This window comes from Nicotiana tabacum, chromosome 19 (assembly GCF_000715075.1).
Source record: "Nicotiana tabacum cultivar K326 chromosome 19, ASM71507v2, whole genome shotgun sequence".
Classification (NCBI taxonomy): domain Eukaryota; kingdom Viridiplantae; phylum Streptophyta; class Magnoliopsida; order Solanales; family Solanaceae; genus Nicotiana; species Nicotiana tabacum.
In genome coordinates, this window is record NC_134098.1 from 50,331,978 (window position 1) to 50,350,345 (window position 18,368).

Sequence of the window (18,368 nt, forward strand, 5' to 3'; positions counted from 1 at the left end):
AGAGTGGATCATTACCGAAGCTCGAGTAGAGGTAGCCCGAGTAATGGGTCAGGCGAGCTTTGTCTTCGAGACAACCATGGAGGAGGCTCGAGCAAAAGCTCATGATGCTCGGTTGGCCTATGGCTATGACCCCGACACACCTCAGCCTGATGTCCAGGACAATGATGAAGGAGGCTTCCCTGAGCTCGAAGACAGTGCCTGGTGCCATTTTGCTTACAATCGAGGCGGGGATGAAGAGGGTGATGGAGATTAGGGCGGTGATGGTCATTAGATGTTCCACCATTTTTTAGCTTTTGTACTTTGTGCTTTTTCATGGCTCTTTTTTGTTGGCGTCTTCGTGCGCCTTTGTATAGACCCTTATCTGAATGTAAAAGTTGGTTTTTGTTTTATACGTACATTTCTTATCTTTGCATATTTTGTTTCTGTACTTATGTGTTTTACTTATGTAATTCCTTCCTTTGTTGTTGTCCTATGGGTTGCGATAGTCGGGAGGTATAGGGCCATGGGCCGAGGAGTTTTTGTTCGAATTAGTTGAACATACCTCTTAGTTGAGACGCGGCCAAGGGACGGAGGGTTTTGTTCGAGCTGGTCGAACGTACCTTTTAGTTAAGTTGTGGCCAAGGGACGATGGGTGTTGTTCGAGCTGGTCGAAGTACCTTTTAGTTAACTCGTGATCAAGGGCCGATGGGTATTGTTCGAGCTGGTCAAACGTACCTCTAAGTTGAGATGTGGCCCAGGACCGAGGAGTGTTGTTCGAGCTAGTCGAACCATACCTCTTAATTGAGATACCTAGAAGAATCAGTTTCAATGAACATGTATCTCATTTATTTTAATAGCATTGCATCAATTACATCATTTAGCCTTGAGGCGTTTTGGAGAAAATTATAATTTTTGGATATTGGTTGGCGTTCCAATCCTAGTCCCAATATATATAGTCCCTTAATTGTTCGACTCAGAGATTCTCGAGGAGTTGGGCAATGAAATATGTTTGTTCTGGTGTACTCCAACTCGAAATGTCCCGTCCGTCGCCTCATTAAAAAACCTCCTTGAGAAAACCCTATTGGGACAAAACTTAAGTGAGGGAAAAAGACTACGACTTACGGGGCATTCCTTATTTCGCAGAAGTTGAAGTACTTGAGATGGATGATGTTTCAATTGTTTGGTAAGAGATTTCCTTCCAATGTCTCTAGTTGGAATGTACCCTTGTCTGCCTTGCCTATAATTTCGTATGGCTCGTCCCAATTGGCTCCTAATTTGCCTTATTGGGGATCTTTTCCTGCTTTGGTCTTGGCTTTGAGCACGTAGTCCCCAATCTTGAGTAACCGTACCTTGGCCTTTCTGTTGTAATAGTGTTCTGCTTGCTGTTTCTGTGCGACCATTATTATATACGCCATGTCACTTCGCTCCTCGATCTCTCCAAAGTCTTGTCTTCTGTTCTCGTCGTTGTTGTTGCCGCTCTCATTGGTGTATCTTAGGCTTTGTTCTCTTACTTCAACCAGTATGACCGCTTCAGTCCCATAGATTAAGGAGTAAGGTATTTCTCTTGTGCTTGTTTTTGGGGTCATCCTATGTGCCAACAACACTCTTGGAAGTGCCTCAGGCCATAGTCCCTTAGCATCTTCGAGTCTCTTCTTCATGATGTTCAAGATCGATTTGTTGGAGGATTCTGCTTGCCCTTGCCGGCTGGGTGTAAAAGGGTTGAGGGTATCCTCTTAATGTGCCATTTTTCGAGAAACTTGGTTGTTTTTCTTCCCGTGAACAGTGGTCCATTGTCGTAGCTTATTTCTTTAGGCATGCCAAATCGACAGATGATGTTTCTCCATGTGAAGGTGATTACTTCTTGTTCGCGAAATTTGGATGAATGCGCCTGCTTCCACCTATCTAGAGATGTAGTCAGTCAAAACTAAAAGGAATTTAACATTACCTCGCCCCGGCGGAAGTGGTCCCACGATGTCCATCCCCCATTTGATAAACGTCCATGGTGAAGTGACGGAATGGAGGTGTTCCCTCGCTTAGTGCATTATTTGGGCGTACTTCTAGCATTGCTCGCACTTCGTTACAAATTGCAAGGCGTCTTTCTTCATGGTGGACCGATAGTATCCTGCTCGTATGAGTCACCTGACAAGTGCTCGATCACAAGAGTGACTGCCGTAGTGGCCCTCGTGGACTTCCTCGAGGACGGTTGAGTCCGGTTTGGTCCCAAGCACTTTGCTAAGGGGACACCGTACGCTTTCTTATACAACTCATTGCTAAGGAGGTTGTACCTTGCCACTTGCATCCTCAGCTTCCTAGCTTTATTTTTATCATTTGGGAGGGTACCATCCTGTAAATGGTTTATAATACAGTTGTGCTAGTCCCAGGATAGGTTTATAGATTTTACCTCGACGTGATCTAAGGCCGAGATGAGGAGATACACTACTCTTTTGTCCCCATGAGTTATGTTTTTTGCTGTGGTGGCCAATTTTGCGAGGCCGTCCGCTTCAACGTTCTTAGTTCGTGGAATTTGGTCGAGCTGGCATTCGTCAAAGTTGGGTAACAGTTTGCATATCTCGGTATGGTACTTCAGTAACCTTTTCTATTTGATCTGGAAAGTCCTAGTAACTTGGTTGACGAAGATCTGAGAGTCGCAGCGTCGCCTCAGACGACTCGCTCCATATTCGAGTACTAGCCTCAATCATGCAATTATGGCCTCATACTCAGCCTCACTGTTAGTCATATCTGGGCACCTTATAGATTGGCGAATGACTTCGCTAGTGGGGACTTCGAGCACGAGTCCCAGTCCGGACCTGCTTGCATTGGATACGCCATCAGTATGCAAGACCCAGAGGTCCTGCGTCAGGTGAGAAGCTCGAGTGGCTTCTTTCACAGCCTCGGGCATTACCTTTGCACTAAAGTCTATGACAAAGTCAGCGAGCACTTGCGATTTATTGTTGTGTGAGGCTGGTAAGTGATGTCATGCTCACTTAATTCGATTGCCCATTTGGCCAGCCTTCCCGACAGCTCGGGTTTGTGCAGTATGTTCCTTAAAGGAAACGTGGTGACTACCGAGATCGGATGGCACTGGAAGTACGACCTAAGCTTTCTTGAAGCTATGACAAGGTTCATGGCCAGTTTCTCAAGGTGAGGATACCTCGTCTCGGCATCGACAAGTATTTTACTGATGTAATTGATTAGAGATTGCATACCTTTGTCTTCTCGAACTAGGACATCACTTACTGCTACTTTTGAAACAACAAGGTAATTGAGGAGACGTTTCTCAGGCTCGGACTTTGAAAGTAGGGGTGGCGATGACCGGTATTTCTTGAGTTCCTTCAGCTCTTGTATATATTCAGGCATCTATTCGAGGCCATTATCGTTTTTGAGTACGTTGAAGAACATGTGGCACCTGTGAGATGATCTCGAGATAAATCTGGGCAGGGTGGTGATTCGACCCGTCAGCCTTTGAACTTTTTTTTTGGTGGTTAGATGTTCTGATATCCCATCGATAGCCTTAATCTAATCTAGGTTGATCTCGATTCCGCATTGTGATACTAGAAAACCCAAAACCTTACCTGAAGTCACAACAAATGCGCATTTCTCGGGGTTTAGTTTCATTCCGTATTTCCTCAATATCTCGAATGCTTCTTTTAGATGGTCGATGTGATATTCGGCCCTCAAGGATTTAACCAACATGTTGTCGATGTATACTTTCATGGTTTTGCCGAGCTGGATTTTGAACATCTTGGTGACCAACCTTTTATAGGTAGCCCTGCGTTCTTCAACCCAAATGGCATGACCCTGTAGCAGAATATTCCCCTGTGAGTGATGAATATTGTTTTCTCCTAATCATCTTCTTCCATGAGTATTTGGTTGTTGCTAGAGTAAGCATCAAGGAATCTCAGCAGCTCATGTCCTGTTGTGGCGTCGATGAGCTAATCGATGTGCAGTAATGGGAATGAATCCTTCGGATAGGCTTTGTTCAGATCGGTGAAGTCCACACACATTCTCCACTTCACGTTCTTCCTTTTGACCATTACCACGTTGGAAATCCACTTGGGGGTACTTCGACTCCCTAATAGAGCCATTGGCCAATAATTTCTCCATTTCCTCGTGGACGGCCTCGCTGATGGCGGGGTTGAACATTCGTCAAACCAACCTTACTAGGGGTAGTAGGGGTCGACATTTTACCTGTGTGTGGCTATCTATTTGGGGATGCCTGGCATATCTGCATGGCTAAAGGCAAACAAATTTATGTTAGCTATTAAGAATTGACTAAATTTACCTGGATCTTTAAGTTTGTAGCCGATGTAGGCCTTTTTGATGGGGTCGCTTTGATCTAGCTGGACGGGATCGAGGTATTCTATGGTCAATCATGCATCATCGACTATTCTGAGTCCATACTGATGTCCTTGGCTTCGACCTGTAGAGGCTTCGACCCTGCTGATTACTATGCTTCTTTTCCTTTTTCTTTCTTTTGTTGAGTAGTTGTGCTGTCCAGGGCGATCCGATAGCATTTCGGGATGTGCGTTGTTCCCCTCGTATGCTGAATATTCTCTAGGGGATCGAGAACTTGATCATTTGGTACAAGCTAGAGGGGACTGTCCTCATGGGGTGTATCCATGGTTGACCTACGATGGCGTTGTATGCCGTGTCCTGATCCATGATGTGGAACATGGTCTCCAGTGTCACCCTACCGGTGAGGACGGAGAGTGTGATCTTGCCCAAAGTTCATTCAACTGCAATGTTAAAACCGATTAGTGTAATACAGCGCGACACTATCTTATACTTAAGTCGTATCTGTACAAGGACTCGAGGATGAATGATGCACACTCTGCTTCCGTCATCCACCATAATTCTTCTAACATCAGTAGCAAGAATTCGTAAAGTAATGACAAGTACATCTATGTGAACGAAAGCCAAACTGTCGGTATCTGACTTATCAAAGATGATACTCTCTTCGAGGCCATCATACCATTTGTGGGTGATCGATCTCTTGAGTTTGTGAGTGGCTGTGAACTTGATGTCGTTGATTAAGGCATCATCACTGCCTCCAATATTCATATTGACGGTGTGAGCGGGAGAGGGCGGCTTTGGCGGGCCTGGGCATTCTCGACCCTTTGCTAAGGTGTTCCTACCTTTGTCACTGATCAACTCTTTAAGGTGTCCTTGTTGCAGCAGGTTCACCACTTCTAGCCTTAGAGCATGGCAGTCTTTCGTCTTGTGTCAACGGTCTTGGTGGAATTCACAGAAGGCATCTGGCTTTCTGGTGCTTGGGTCAGACCTCATCTTTGGTGGACACTTCACCTTTGTTCCAAGATTCTCGAGTGCGTAGACCACCTCTATAGGTGACATACAAAAATTATGAGCAGACAGTAGGGGTCTATACCTTGGTCATTTTTGTGGATGTCTGGTCTTGGCCTAGAGGGGCCGTCTTCGCGGTGAAAGTTGGGGACAGGTGGCCTGATATAAGGTTGATGCCGATCTATGCTTGATCACGGCACTGGAGGGTCTCTCCTTGTGTTGTCCCTATGTTTCCTCATGGGTTCGGATTGCATTGAGGTGAGTTATCGGGTTGGCCCATTGAGGTCTTCGTTATCTACCTTGACCTCGGCACAATATGCATTATGGAACTCGTCCTAGGTAGCCGGTAGATACTTCATCTACTGGCTCAGTAGCTTTCTGGTCGCCTTTGAACCTTCTCTGGTCAGCCCGTTCTGGAAGGCTGCCACGACCATTCCCTCAGAGACATTTGGTAAGGTCATTCTCACCCTATTGAATCGGGCTAAGATGTCCCTCAGTCATTCCCCTGGGGATTGTCTGATGGCAAAGATATCACTTACTCTTGTTTCAGCTTTCTTGACCCCGGCATGCGTCGTTACGAACTTGTCCACCATCTCTTCAAATATTTCTATGGAATAGGTCGACAACTGCGAATACCATGTCAACGCCCCTCCCTTGAGGGTTTCACCAAACGTTTTCAATAAGATGGAGGACACATGTTCTTTAGTAATGTTGTTTCTTTTCACTGCGGTGATGTAGTGGGTCACATGGTCCTCAGGATCAGTCGTCCCGTCAAAGATTCTGAGGTACAGGGGCATTTTGAAAGTTTTTGGTATGGCAAGGGAGCTACTTCCTCCCTGTATGGTTGCTCCACGAACCTGTCAGCGTATCTTTTTGGTAACAATTTGGAGACACCTGGTATCTTGTCTACTTGTTCTTGGTGCTCTTTCATCTGTTCCTTGAGCACTCTGTTCTCGTTCTACATTTCCTCCATTCTCTTTAACACCGCGGCGAGGGCGTTATCACCTACAATGTCAGCATTTGTATGGATATTATCTGACGTATGTGGGTTTAGCTGGTCGTCCCGCCCCTTCTTATGCTGGGCTACAGGGATCATTGGGATTTCCACGGTCGTACATGGGGCCTTCCTGCTCATCACACTGACCAGAGTGTCAGTTGGCCAGGCCTCCAGGAGTTTCTTCATAAGGTGGTGTCCCTTCTTCCGCGGACGTGGAAGCCTGTAGCACCCCGAAAAAATTTAGAAGTATTTAAGCTCTATTAAGAAAGTTGATATGTCCTAATTACATTATTTTTTGTGCATACGAGGACTATTAAGTCGAGTTGGAAATTACATGATAGACTAAAGTTCCAAATGAGTACGCACAAGACCTAACTTTGGATGAGCATATCTACATATATATATATATATATATATATATATATATATATATATATATATATATATATATATATATATATATATATATATATATATATATATATAAAGGCGTCTGGGATGGAAAACTTATCAAATGAAAGATCTTCGAGTCTAGTGTCTAACGCGTCAAACCGTTTGTCATTTGGACACTCCTACAAGAGGTTATGATCAAATTACCAAAGACTGGCAGTGAAGTACTGCCATAGCGTCTGGGTCCGCGTCTGGGCTTCGAAGAGGAGTGAAGTGGGGATGCGAAGCATCCGGGGCCGCAATCGAAACCCATAAATTTGGGCCTATAAATACAAGGTCAGGTGAGAGGGTATTTTAGAGCAAGGATTTGGTACTTTCATGGTGGATTCGACCTTTGGGACAACTTAAGAATACAAGGTGAGTTTTTATTGGTATTTTAAGTTAATAGCATCCTATTAACACTAGTATTAACATCATTCAATCTTTGAAATCCCTAGAAATCTTTCAAGTTGTTCAAGAGCACCAAATTTTCCAAACATTGGATTTTTTGGGGAAAACTTCAAGAAGGTAATCCTAATGCCTCAAACTCATTTCTTATGAGTCGGTGAGAGTATTTATAATATTTGTTTCAAGTTGTTATGGTTGGATAATTAAATTCACAAACCCTAGTTCATGGTATGAATAGTGTTTTTGAGAAAATGGGGAAGATGAAGAGTGTTCTTAGAAATAAAATTAAAGGATGCGATGAACCTGTGGAATCATTTTCTAGCTAAATTGAAAGTGTTCAACTAAGTAATCACCAAATTGAATATTTTGAAAATGTTGGTTAATGAAGACTATGAGTAGCAATTTGGCGGTATTGGAGAATTAATGTATTATCGTTGATGACTTCAAATGGGTATAAATTGATAAAAGTGGAGTTGAATATACTAGTAAGTGAACCTAGTCAGCGATTTGAGTTGTTGGAGGCTAGTAGTCAACTTATGAGCCATAAATGGATATTGGTCAATATTTTAGATCATATTTTGATGTAATTGGGATATCGAATTGTAGATATAGACTTGTTGGTAATACTTGAGTATTTTAATCAAGGCTGGAGCAACGAAAGAGGATTGAAAGCTTGTGAATGTTAATAAAGCGAAAGCGAGGTAAGTTGATTAAAACTTACTCTTCTTGAGAGACTTTCTCTAAAAGCATGTTTCGAGTTAATACTTAAGTTGTTTGCAAATGTGCTTTCGAGCTTGTGGGGACAAATAAGTACGGATGTCTCCATGTATAAAAATATTATGTTGCATAGGTAGTGTCATGTTATTTTATAAAACTTTATTTAAATCTTGTTGGCAAAATGACACCCAAGGTAAATGTTATAAGTTTTTACCAAAACTTTCGTATTGACAAGAGTATACATATTTGAGTGCTAAAGATAAGTTTTAATGGAAAGTATTCCTTTTGTAAATTGATGAGCAGAATAGCACTTGTGGTGTCGTTTAAAGATTGATGTTAAATTGCTATGGACTTTAACATGTAAATGGTTGTTTATTCAATTTTTGTTCAAATGGTTTAGATTTTTTATTTAATGCTATAATTTGATAAAAATAGATCCTTTGAGGCTACTATGCTATGAATCTATTTTTGAAGTATCAAATGTTTTGAGAGATACTTATGTTCACCGAGATTGACTTCGGATATATTGTGTTCGTCGTTATATAACTACACGTGCCAGTGTAGGCGTAGATGGCCACTTTTTGGTATAGACTACGACATCTCCCTCAAGAGGGTACTATTTTGTGCTATTATTAGCATGACTGAGTCGATTCGTACGGCACTATGATGAGACGACCTGAGCAAGTAAGGTATATGATACTTGCCGCTAGGTACATAACCTAGTTGACCTTCTTATGTCGGTGATGGTATAGTACTCCCAGTGAAAGGTAAGGATAATTTTCTTATGTTTAGGCCTAAGGAGCCGAAAGTGATTTCAATGACTTAAAGCAAATGGAATAATTTTGTATGATTTTATCCAAAATCTTGGGTTGATATAAATGTTTAAAAGTTTATATTGTGGGTTATATTTCACTTGGCTTTTATTTAAAATGAAAAGAATCATGAATTGATAAAAAATTTTGTCATTTTATATCAAATACTGATGCATTAATTTTATAAAGTTTGTCCCAAGAAATTAAGTTAGAGAGAGTCTATGACACTTATTGAGTACCGATGTGGTGTACTCAGCCCTTAGGGCCCCCTATAGGGTCCCACTTACTTTATATATTTCAGGATAAGGTATGATACGTGGAATGCGGTCAGGGCTAGGATGACTCTCTTCTTGAGGTATATAGTGAGGCACCACTCCTATTCTGTGATAGCTATCATGTTGTTTTCTTAATTTATGCTAGTCGGGTATTAGCTTAAGTGTTTAATTCTATTCTTTGGTATAGAAGCTCCATAGAAAGTTGTGAAAGGTTGTAGTAACGGGGTTGTACACGACATTCATGAAAGTATATTTATTTTACTTAGTCTCATTGTTATTATCATGAAAGGCGTCATGTGTGATTTTGAATTGAAAATATTTTATTATTTAACTTAAAAATGTATATGATTTTCAAAGAGATTTCGCAGTTAAATTGGTTTTCATGCATATGATTTGGGTGCATCACATGATTTGGTTCGCTCGGGTCGGGTAATGTGCCGGGTGCCGATCACATAGTTTTTGGTCATGACAAAGCCCCTTCTCCGTTTGGTCTGGTTGTGCTACAGAAAGGCATTGGCGACTTCCCTGACCTGGGGGATGCCGTGGGGGTCACTTTCTCATCTTGAATTTCGTCCCCTTCGTCGATGGCACTCATTAGGTTCAATGGGACGTTGTTTGCTACTCTTGTTCCCTTTACTTGGTCGATCTTTCCCAAGTTGCCTGCCATAGAATCTTTGCACGCGAAGGAAAAATGATAGCTTTACAGTATGTTAGGTTAATAAGTCATGAAAGTTGTAGATCCGAATGAAAACTAATAGTTTGACTAAGAAATTCCCACAGACGGCGCCAAACTATATGACCCAAAAATTAGATCTAGGTTTTTATACAATTAGATTTATAGAAAAAGAGGGTTAATCAAAGTCAACATTAATATTCAATAGCAGATCTAGTGCTTTTACGGTGAATATTTGATGTGTAGTATCAGATAATATTATCTTGAAGCAATGACGAGCAATAAAAACCTATAAATGTATGAAACAATAATAAATGATAATAAATGGCTTTTAAGTAATAAATGAGACAAAGTTCATCCGACAAGGGTGAGATTTTCCACTATGCTTTCTGGCAATGATGGACGATGATAAGCAGTTGATATTCCGATTCTACTTGGATCGGGAAAGAAAGGTAAAAGAAAAGAAGTGTAAAGTTCGGCTTTATATGTACTCAATAAAGAGAGAATCTTGCATAGAGAATGTCAATGGTATTCTTTACAAAAATATTCGATCCCCCTCTGGAACTATATCTCTTCCTATTTATCAGAGTATATGGGCCACAAAACTCTAGATAGTACAACAGAAAAGAATATCCATTAGAATATTCTCTAGGGAATCCTAATCCTAAAATTAGCCGTTACTTTGTACCGAAAACGGGTGTTCGCCCTCGCCCTCGCCTTCTGTTAGACCTCCTCGACCTTGTCGACGATTTGTCTTTTTCACATGAGCTCGACCTTTTGGGTTCAGGTTGACACGTCACAGTGTTGATATGTCATAGTATTCAAAGGCTTTATTGTCGTTGACTAGGTCAAATGCATGAAATGAAGTTTTTTGCCCATACAAGATGTTTGCAAGGTGATTATGGATTTAACAATTGCTTTTCCTTTCACACTCTTAAAATGGTAATGCTGCCCTAGTACTATGCTTTATCATTTCGCTTCAAAATACCATTTGCCAGTTTTATGTGGAACAAAGAGTTCTTAAATTTATAGATTGACCAACCATATCACTAATTTTTAATGGGGTGGAGATCTGCTCCAGTAATATTTGCTCACCCGGTGGAGTCTTAGATTGTTGACACGTGTCCGTTTAAATATAAAGGGACAAGATTTGTTTTAGTAAACTGGCATTTTAACCATGGTTGGTTCTCTTCTCCTCGTTCATCTCCTATTTCTGGAGCAAGTATTACCCTTAATACCTTCAGTCCCTTATTATAGCATTACCTTAAAAGGGCAAACATTCATTGAATGCATATGAGGAAAAATGGAGAAGAAATTGGAGGATCATAGTCAAAAGGAGTAGCTTTATTTTTTAATTTAATAAAATTAATGGGGTCAAATATTTACAACGGACAAGGCTCAATCCTCACTCTCGGCATGATTGGTGGCACCTGTTCGATTTATTTAATCAATCATGTACACGTTTGACGTAGACATCATTATTGAAATGAGAATTAAAATTGTAAGGGTCATTTGGTTCACATATTAGTGGAATAAGGTTTATAATGCAAAATTATTTGTGAAATAAATTTTAAAAAAAATTATTATGCTGCGATTAGTAATTATAAATGATTGGAAGATAGCAGCCCCAATTCTTCCTTTTCTTAGTGATAGTGACGAGGGGAGGGATCGGGGCGGATCTATCGGTAGCGAAAGGTTATCGGTTAAATTTTTGTCAGAAATTTATATTGTATGTATAACCTTCACGAAATATCAGTTTTTATTAAGCTTTCCTCATGCTTGTTCAATTAATTGGAGAAGGTAGATTTATCTAAATCACAATTTAGACGCGAGTAAAGTTTCAAGAGAGTCATTATAAGTTGTACAAACTCTTTGCCAAACAGGATAATAGCTCGTCACTCACTTTTTTGTAACACTTTTCACAACATAATTCCCTTTTTAGTAACATGTTTTCTTGTTTACCCTAAAAATTGAGTAACAATTAAACTTATATTGTGGTTTAAGGATATATGATTTGAACCAGCAACAATTGATAAACAACGAATTAAATAGATAAATTGGATAATAAAATAAATCAAACCGGTCCGCAAATAATACCTCGACCTCGATTCGAGATAGTCTCGAGGTTAGTTAATAAGAACAATGGAGGATGGAACAAACAACGATGAACAGTACGTAAAACAAAGAAAGCAGCGTATATGTATATTCTTATCAATGAATAATCATTCGTGTCCTCTACAAGTGAATGGGATCCTTTTTTTATATAATAGAGGAATTCTAAATAAGGTACAACTCTAATAACGGAAATAGATCACATGATTGGCACTAATAACCGCTTTGATTTAATCTGTTTCGGGATTTCCGCCGTGATCTTCGACCGATTACTGACATCTCGCCATTCTGTTATTACACCTTACTCGAAGTCAGTCATGCTTGATCTAGATTGTTGTTGGCCTCGATCTCAATGAACACTTCGATCTCCAGGCTTGATGTTCTATCTTCGAGCTCGATCTATGATGACGTTACCCTCGAGGCAACCCGATTTCGACCGTATACAGATAGTCCCCTTATTTTTTGGAGTGTAACGAGAATAAACAAATTCGAGACTTCGATTTAATACATCAATCAATTATGACGTCAATATCGTGACGTAAGCGACATAAGCGATTGAAGCATCGCGTCTGCACAATTCCCAAGGTCATTAATTAACGCCAGTTGATGGTCGTCTGCCAGTGCTTTCAAACCGTCAAAGTGGCTATTATAAATAAACCACCTTCATAATCTTCTCAAACTTTACTTTCAAACTTCTTCTAATCTTCAAAAGCTCTTCTATCTTCTTCAAATTCATCAATTTTGCCGGTTTCCGTTTGCCAATCTCTTATTAAAACACAAATTCTGCCTTCTTCTTCCTTAAACCTCATATAGCAATGGCAAAAACATCAAAGATCGTTCCTCAAGAAGAAAAGGCCTTCTCATCGCGGCCGGACGGTGACAAAACACCGGTGGAGCCACGTATCGAAAAGTGCATCCACGGGCCATGGGAACTTACTTCCGACTTTAAAGTCGAAAAACCCTCTTCAGTTCCTGGCCGATGCGAGCCCATGTCTAGATACATCTGTCCGATATCCGAAGGCGATCACGAGCAGGTGAAAAAGGACTACCACTGGGAGAATAAAAAGGTGGTGATTCCTACCCCCGAAGAGGACATCACCACTCATGTGAAAGGGTTCTTAAGTGTGTATACTTATCATTTCACACTGGGTTCCGTCGATCCTGTCATAATCGACTTTTGCCGCCAATAGCGGGTAACTCTAGGCCAGATCTACCCCTCTTTTTGGCGCATTGTCATTTTGCTCAGATTCTTCTCGAGCAAGATCGATGGGATGTCTTTCACCCTCGATAATCTCATTAGGCTATACAACCCCCGTCTTTATCAAGGTGGACTGATAAGGCTTCAGCGCTGGGCCACAAAGGTGCTATTCTCGAGCATAAACGAGGACAAAGACCGAGGATGGATGTGTCGGTTTGTCCGAACCAGGACCTCCGATTTAATCCCCGACGAGAAGATGCCATTCCTCGAAGAATGGAATATGAAGCGTAAGTAGAACTTCACCGATAACGTTTGATTACTTGTTATGTTTCCTTTACCTCTTCTCATCTATATTCTTCTTTATGGTGTAGCTTCCCCCTGGTTTCCTGGTGCAGTCACGGACATTGCAGGTTGGGTTCGACAACTGGTTTCAACATCTTCTTATACTGAGCGCTCGTGGCGTGATTTGGCCAAGGGTCGATGGGAGGCCAAAAATCATGGTAAGTTCCCATGTCCGTGTTTGAAGCTTTCCTGTGAAATACTTCCTTTTAACTTGATTTCTTCTCATACATGTCTTGGAGATAGTGTCGTTATGAGGCCACCTCCCCTCGAGGAAGAGGAGGTCCCGAAGCCGACCAAAGACAAGAAAAGGAGAAGGGCCTCACCACCAGATACCCCAAAGCCCAAGAAAAGCAAGACTCGAAAGTCGAAGACTGATCTCGCCGTTCTGCCTGCCGATGTAGTCCAAACGCTACGAGATGAAGACGAGGAGGGAGAAGATGTCGAATGCCTGCTGGTGGCTCTGAAGAGGGAGGGCATCGAAGTTTTGAGAACTGTTGAGCTGGTGACGGTCGAGGAGGTTCAGCCGCAGACCGAGGTAAACTCGAAGGAAGGTCCGAGTAAAGTCCCCGAGTCATCAGGTGTTTAGGATGCCTCATGCCGTGATGAGCAACCGGTGGGTGTGCTCGAAGGGTCTAGCTCTAAGGCCCTTCAAAGAGAAGAGAATGCCCCAATTGACTCGCTTGGGGCAATTAACATTGATGATTCGCTGTCCGGCCCCATGTTCTCTGAGGAGCAGTTTCGGGATGCCCGGTCTATGAGGACACCCAGTGTGAGGACGACCCCCGAAGGGGATGATATATTTCGCGGCTGCTTCGCGGGGGTTGATGATGTTTCCGACCTAGACGCATCACTCATTTTTGATGAGGCTCAGCGGCTTCTGAACCAAGTGAGTTTTACTTGTGGTAGATGATGTTACCATGCTTGCGTTTGTTCTTATTTCTCTAAGTGTGATTTCCTTTCTTTCTGCACAGGCTATGGCGCTCCATCGAGAAGCGTCCTCCAAATACTGGGCTGAGCTGGCCCGATGTGAGGCTGATCTCAAAAAGCTTATGGAGGAGAGAGACGCTCTCAAACTCCTCTATGTGCAAAAAGAAGAGGAGATCATGAGTATTTGAGCCGAGCTGACAAGAGCTCATCAAGATCAGACCGAGCTCATTGAGCAAGTAATGTAAATATTTGGGAGCTTGTTATGTATTAACTTGATATTGGCGACTAACACTTTGATTCTGCAGGTTCAGCAGAATGCCGAATTGGTTGAGCAGCTTCGTGAGGAGGCCAAGATGAAAGAGGCAGAGACTTTGGGATGGAAGCAGAACATGGACCGTCTCGCCTCAGAGAAAGATGCGGTTCGGATCCAACTGTCTTCGGTGAGAATCGAGCAGCTTTGGTTCGTAGGGCCCTCGACTCTTTAGGGTCCGATGAGAGCTTTCTGTTCTTCAAGTATTCAATATATTTATTCCTCCAATCCCAGGTTAAGCTTGTAGAATTTATCTCGGCATGACCTTCCTTGATCACGGATCTCGAGAGTTGAACGACAGTCCCCGAGCTGATCTCACTTTCCTCGACCGATGACCCCAAATTTGCAAATGCATCGGCCTCACTGTTTTGTTCTCGAGGTACATGCTGCAAAGTCCATTCCTTGAAATGGTGCAAAGTTACCTACAGTTTTTCCAAATACCTTTGCATTCTATCCTCTCGAACTTCGAAGGTTTTGTTTACTTGGTTCACCACCAGTAAAGAGTCACACTTGGCTTCAATGACTTTTGCTCCCAAGCTTTTAGCTAGTTCGAGACCTGCAATCATGGCCTCGTACTCAGCCTCATTGCTAGTCAATCCAGAAGTTTTGATAGATTGCCTAATAGTGCTACCCGTGGGCGGCTTCAAAACGATGCCTAGCCCGGACCCCTTCACATTCGAAGCACCGTCTGTGAAGAGGGTCCATACCCCCCGATGATGTACCCGATTTTAACAAAAGTTCCTTTTCAACTTCGGGTACGAGGGTTGGCGTAAAATCGGCCACGAAGTCCGCTAAAATTTGAGACTTGATGGACATCCGAGGTTGATATTCGATATCGTACTCACTGAGTTCGACAGCCCATTTGGCCAATCGGCCCGATAGTTCGGGCTTGTGCAAAATATTACGAAGTGGGTAAGTAGTTAATACGCATATGGAGTGACATTGAAAGTATTAACTTTCTAGAGGCGCTTATCAGTGCAAGTGCCAATTTCTCCAAGTGTGGATATCTAGTTTCTGCTTCTCCTAAGGTTCGACTTACATAATAAACGGAAAATTGCATACCTTGCTCTTCTCGAACTAGGACACCACTTACCGCGATTTTCGATACTGTCAAGTACAAGTAAAGTTTCTCATCTGTCTTTGGAGTGTGAAGCAGTGGTGGGCTCGATAGGTATCGCTTCAATTTCTCTAATGCCTGTTGGCATTCCGGAGTCCAGGCGAAATCGTTCTTCTTTTTGAGTAGAGAGAAAAATCTGTGGCTTCGATCCGACGACCTCGAAATGAATCGGCCTAAGGAAGCTATCCATCCAGTTAGCCTCTGCACGGCTTTTACACTGTCCACGACAGTGATGTATTCGATGGACTTGATTTTATCGGGGTTGATCTCGATCCCCCGATTCGACACCATGAAGCCAAGGAACTTACCCGAACCGACCCCGAAAGCACATTTCTCGGGGTTGAGCTTCATGTTGTATTTCCTTAAAATCTCGAACGTTTCCTGCAAATGAGCCAAATGGTCCTCTGCGCGCAGGGACTTAACTAGCATGTCATAAATATAAACTTCCATTGATTTACATATTTGTTCTTCGAACATTTTATATACTAAGCGTTGGTAAGTAGCTCCTGCATTTTTTAGCCCGAAGGGCATTACATTATAACAGTATGTTCTGTACTTGGTGATAAATGAAGTCTTTTCTCGGTCCTCCGGGTTCATTTGGATTTGATTGTACCCGGAATGGGCATCGAGAAAAGTAAGGATCTCGTGGCCGGTCGTGGCATCGATCATGCGATTGATGTTAGGCAGCGAAAAAGAATCTTTAGGGCACGCCTTGTTTAAATCCTTATAATCTACATATATTCTAAGTTTGTTCCCTTTTTTAGGGACTACAACTACATTGGCTAAACATTCGGGATATTTCACCTCCCGAATGGACCCTATTTTGAGAAGTTTAGTTACCTCGGGTCTTCTCTTTTGCTTCACCGGTTTGAACCTAGGGTTCAGGCTTAGCCGATGCGTCGTTGTTTCCGGTGGGATCCCTGTCATCTCTAAATGGGACCAAGCAAAACAATCTATGTTATCAATAATAAATTGAATAAGCTTTTTCCTGAGTTCGTGGGTTAATCCCGTTCCCAGGTATACCTTTTGCTCGGGCAGGTACTCGATCAATATAACCTGTTCTAGCTTTTCGACCGTTGATTTGGTAGCGTCAGAATCTTCGGGAACAATAAAAGTCCGAGGGGTCAAAAAATCCTCCTCCTCTTCTTCTTCTATCTCCTACTTTCCCGATTCGGTCGAGGCTAGTGGATGTGATTGCTATTTGACTTCCTGTTTACCTTTGATGCTCAACCTTTCCGAGGTTGATAGTGTCGATATCGGTGTTACCTCATCGACCGCAAACATTTCCTTTGCAGCATGCTGCTCCCCATATATTATTTTTACACCGTCTGACATCGGGAATTTCATCATTTGGTGGAGACTCGAAGGGACCGCCCCTCTTATTGTGGATCCAAGGCCTTCCGAGCAGGGCATTGCACGTCATGTCACCCTCGATCATGTGGAATTTGGTATCTTGAATGGTTCCAACTACGTTCACCGGTAGAATAATCTCCCCTTTAGTTGTTTCATTGCCATATTGAAGCCGTTTAAGACCCGAGTTGCAGGTACGATTCGATTTTGTAGGCCGAGCTGATCCACGACCCTTGATCGGATGATATTCGCCGAGCTACCTGGATCCACTAAAACACGCTTAACTTGAACTCTATTCAATAAGATGGAAATTACCAGAGCGTCTTTGTGGGGCTGAGAAATGCCTTCTGTTTCTTCGTTGTTGAATGATAAAGTGCCTTCGGGCACATAATCTTGGGTTCGTTTTTCCCTAGTGATTGATACCTTAGTGCGTTTGAATATGGGTCCCTGTGGAATATCGACCCCATCGACGATCATATGAATGATATGTTGGGGTTCCTCCTGTTCACTTTTCCTGTTGGCGTCCCTTTCTCTAAATGATTCTTGGCTCGATCACTGAGGAACTCTCGAAGGTGGCCCTCATTGAATAGGCGGGCTACCTCTTCCCTTAATTGCTTGTAATCCTCGGTCTTGTGACCATGCGTGCCATGATACTTGCACATCAAATTTGGGTTTCTTTGGGAAGGATCGGTTTGTATGGGTCTGGGCCACCTAGTATCTCTGATCCTTCCGATTGCCGATACAATGCTTGATGTATCGATGCTAAAGTTATATTTCGATAGCCGAGGTGCCTCTGTGAGATCAGCATACTTGTCAAAATCACTTTTGCTCATAAGTCCCCGAGAATTCTGTCCTCGATCACTTCTTCGATCATTCCCGGTGGAATTGCATCCTGAACCATTGTTCTTTCGATTTGCGATATATGGTTGATATCGGTCTCTGTTCGACCTTGGCTCCCTGTCGACGTCCCTCTGGTTTTTAACTGCCAACATGTTTGGATGTACTGAACCGGAAGGGGCTCCTAATTGGTCGTCCTCGACCCTAATCTTCGATTGATATCGATTATGCATATCTGCCCAAGTTACAGCTGGATACTCGATCAAATTTTGTTTCAACTAACGTAATGCTATTGAACTCCGCTCGTTCAACCCTTGGGTGAAAGCTTGAACGGCCCAATCATCTGTGACCGGTGGCAACTCCATGCGTTCCATTTGAAATCGGGACACGAACTCCCTCAGCATTTCATTATCCCTTTGTCTTACCTTGAAAAGTTTTGATTTCCTTGTTGCGACCTTTTATGGCCCGGGCGTGTACCTTTACGAAAGAATCTGCTAACATGGCAAATGAGTCGATGAAATTTGGTGGCAGGTTGTGATACCAAATCATTGCTCCCTTCGAAAGGGTCTCTCCGAATTTTTTCA

At 42.5% G+C, this 18,368-nt stretch overlaps 1 protein-coding gene across 1 annotated transcript; it reads right to left on the reverse strand.

Annotated features, from left to right (window-relative positions):
• Positions 1-1,259: 1,259 nt before the first annotated feature.
• LOC142173477 (uncharacterized) lies at positions 1,260-1,637 on the reverse strand. The gene has a single exon (XM_075239072.1). The coding sequence runs from the start codon at positions 1,635-1,637 to the stop codon at positions 1,260-1,262; it is 378 nt and encodes a 125-aa protein (XP_075095173.1).
• Between the last annotated feature and the right edge of the window lie 16,731 nt (positions 1,638-18,368).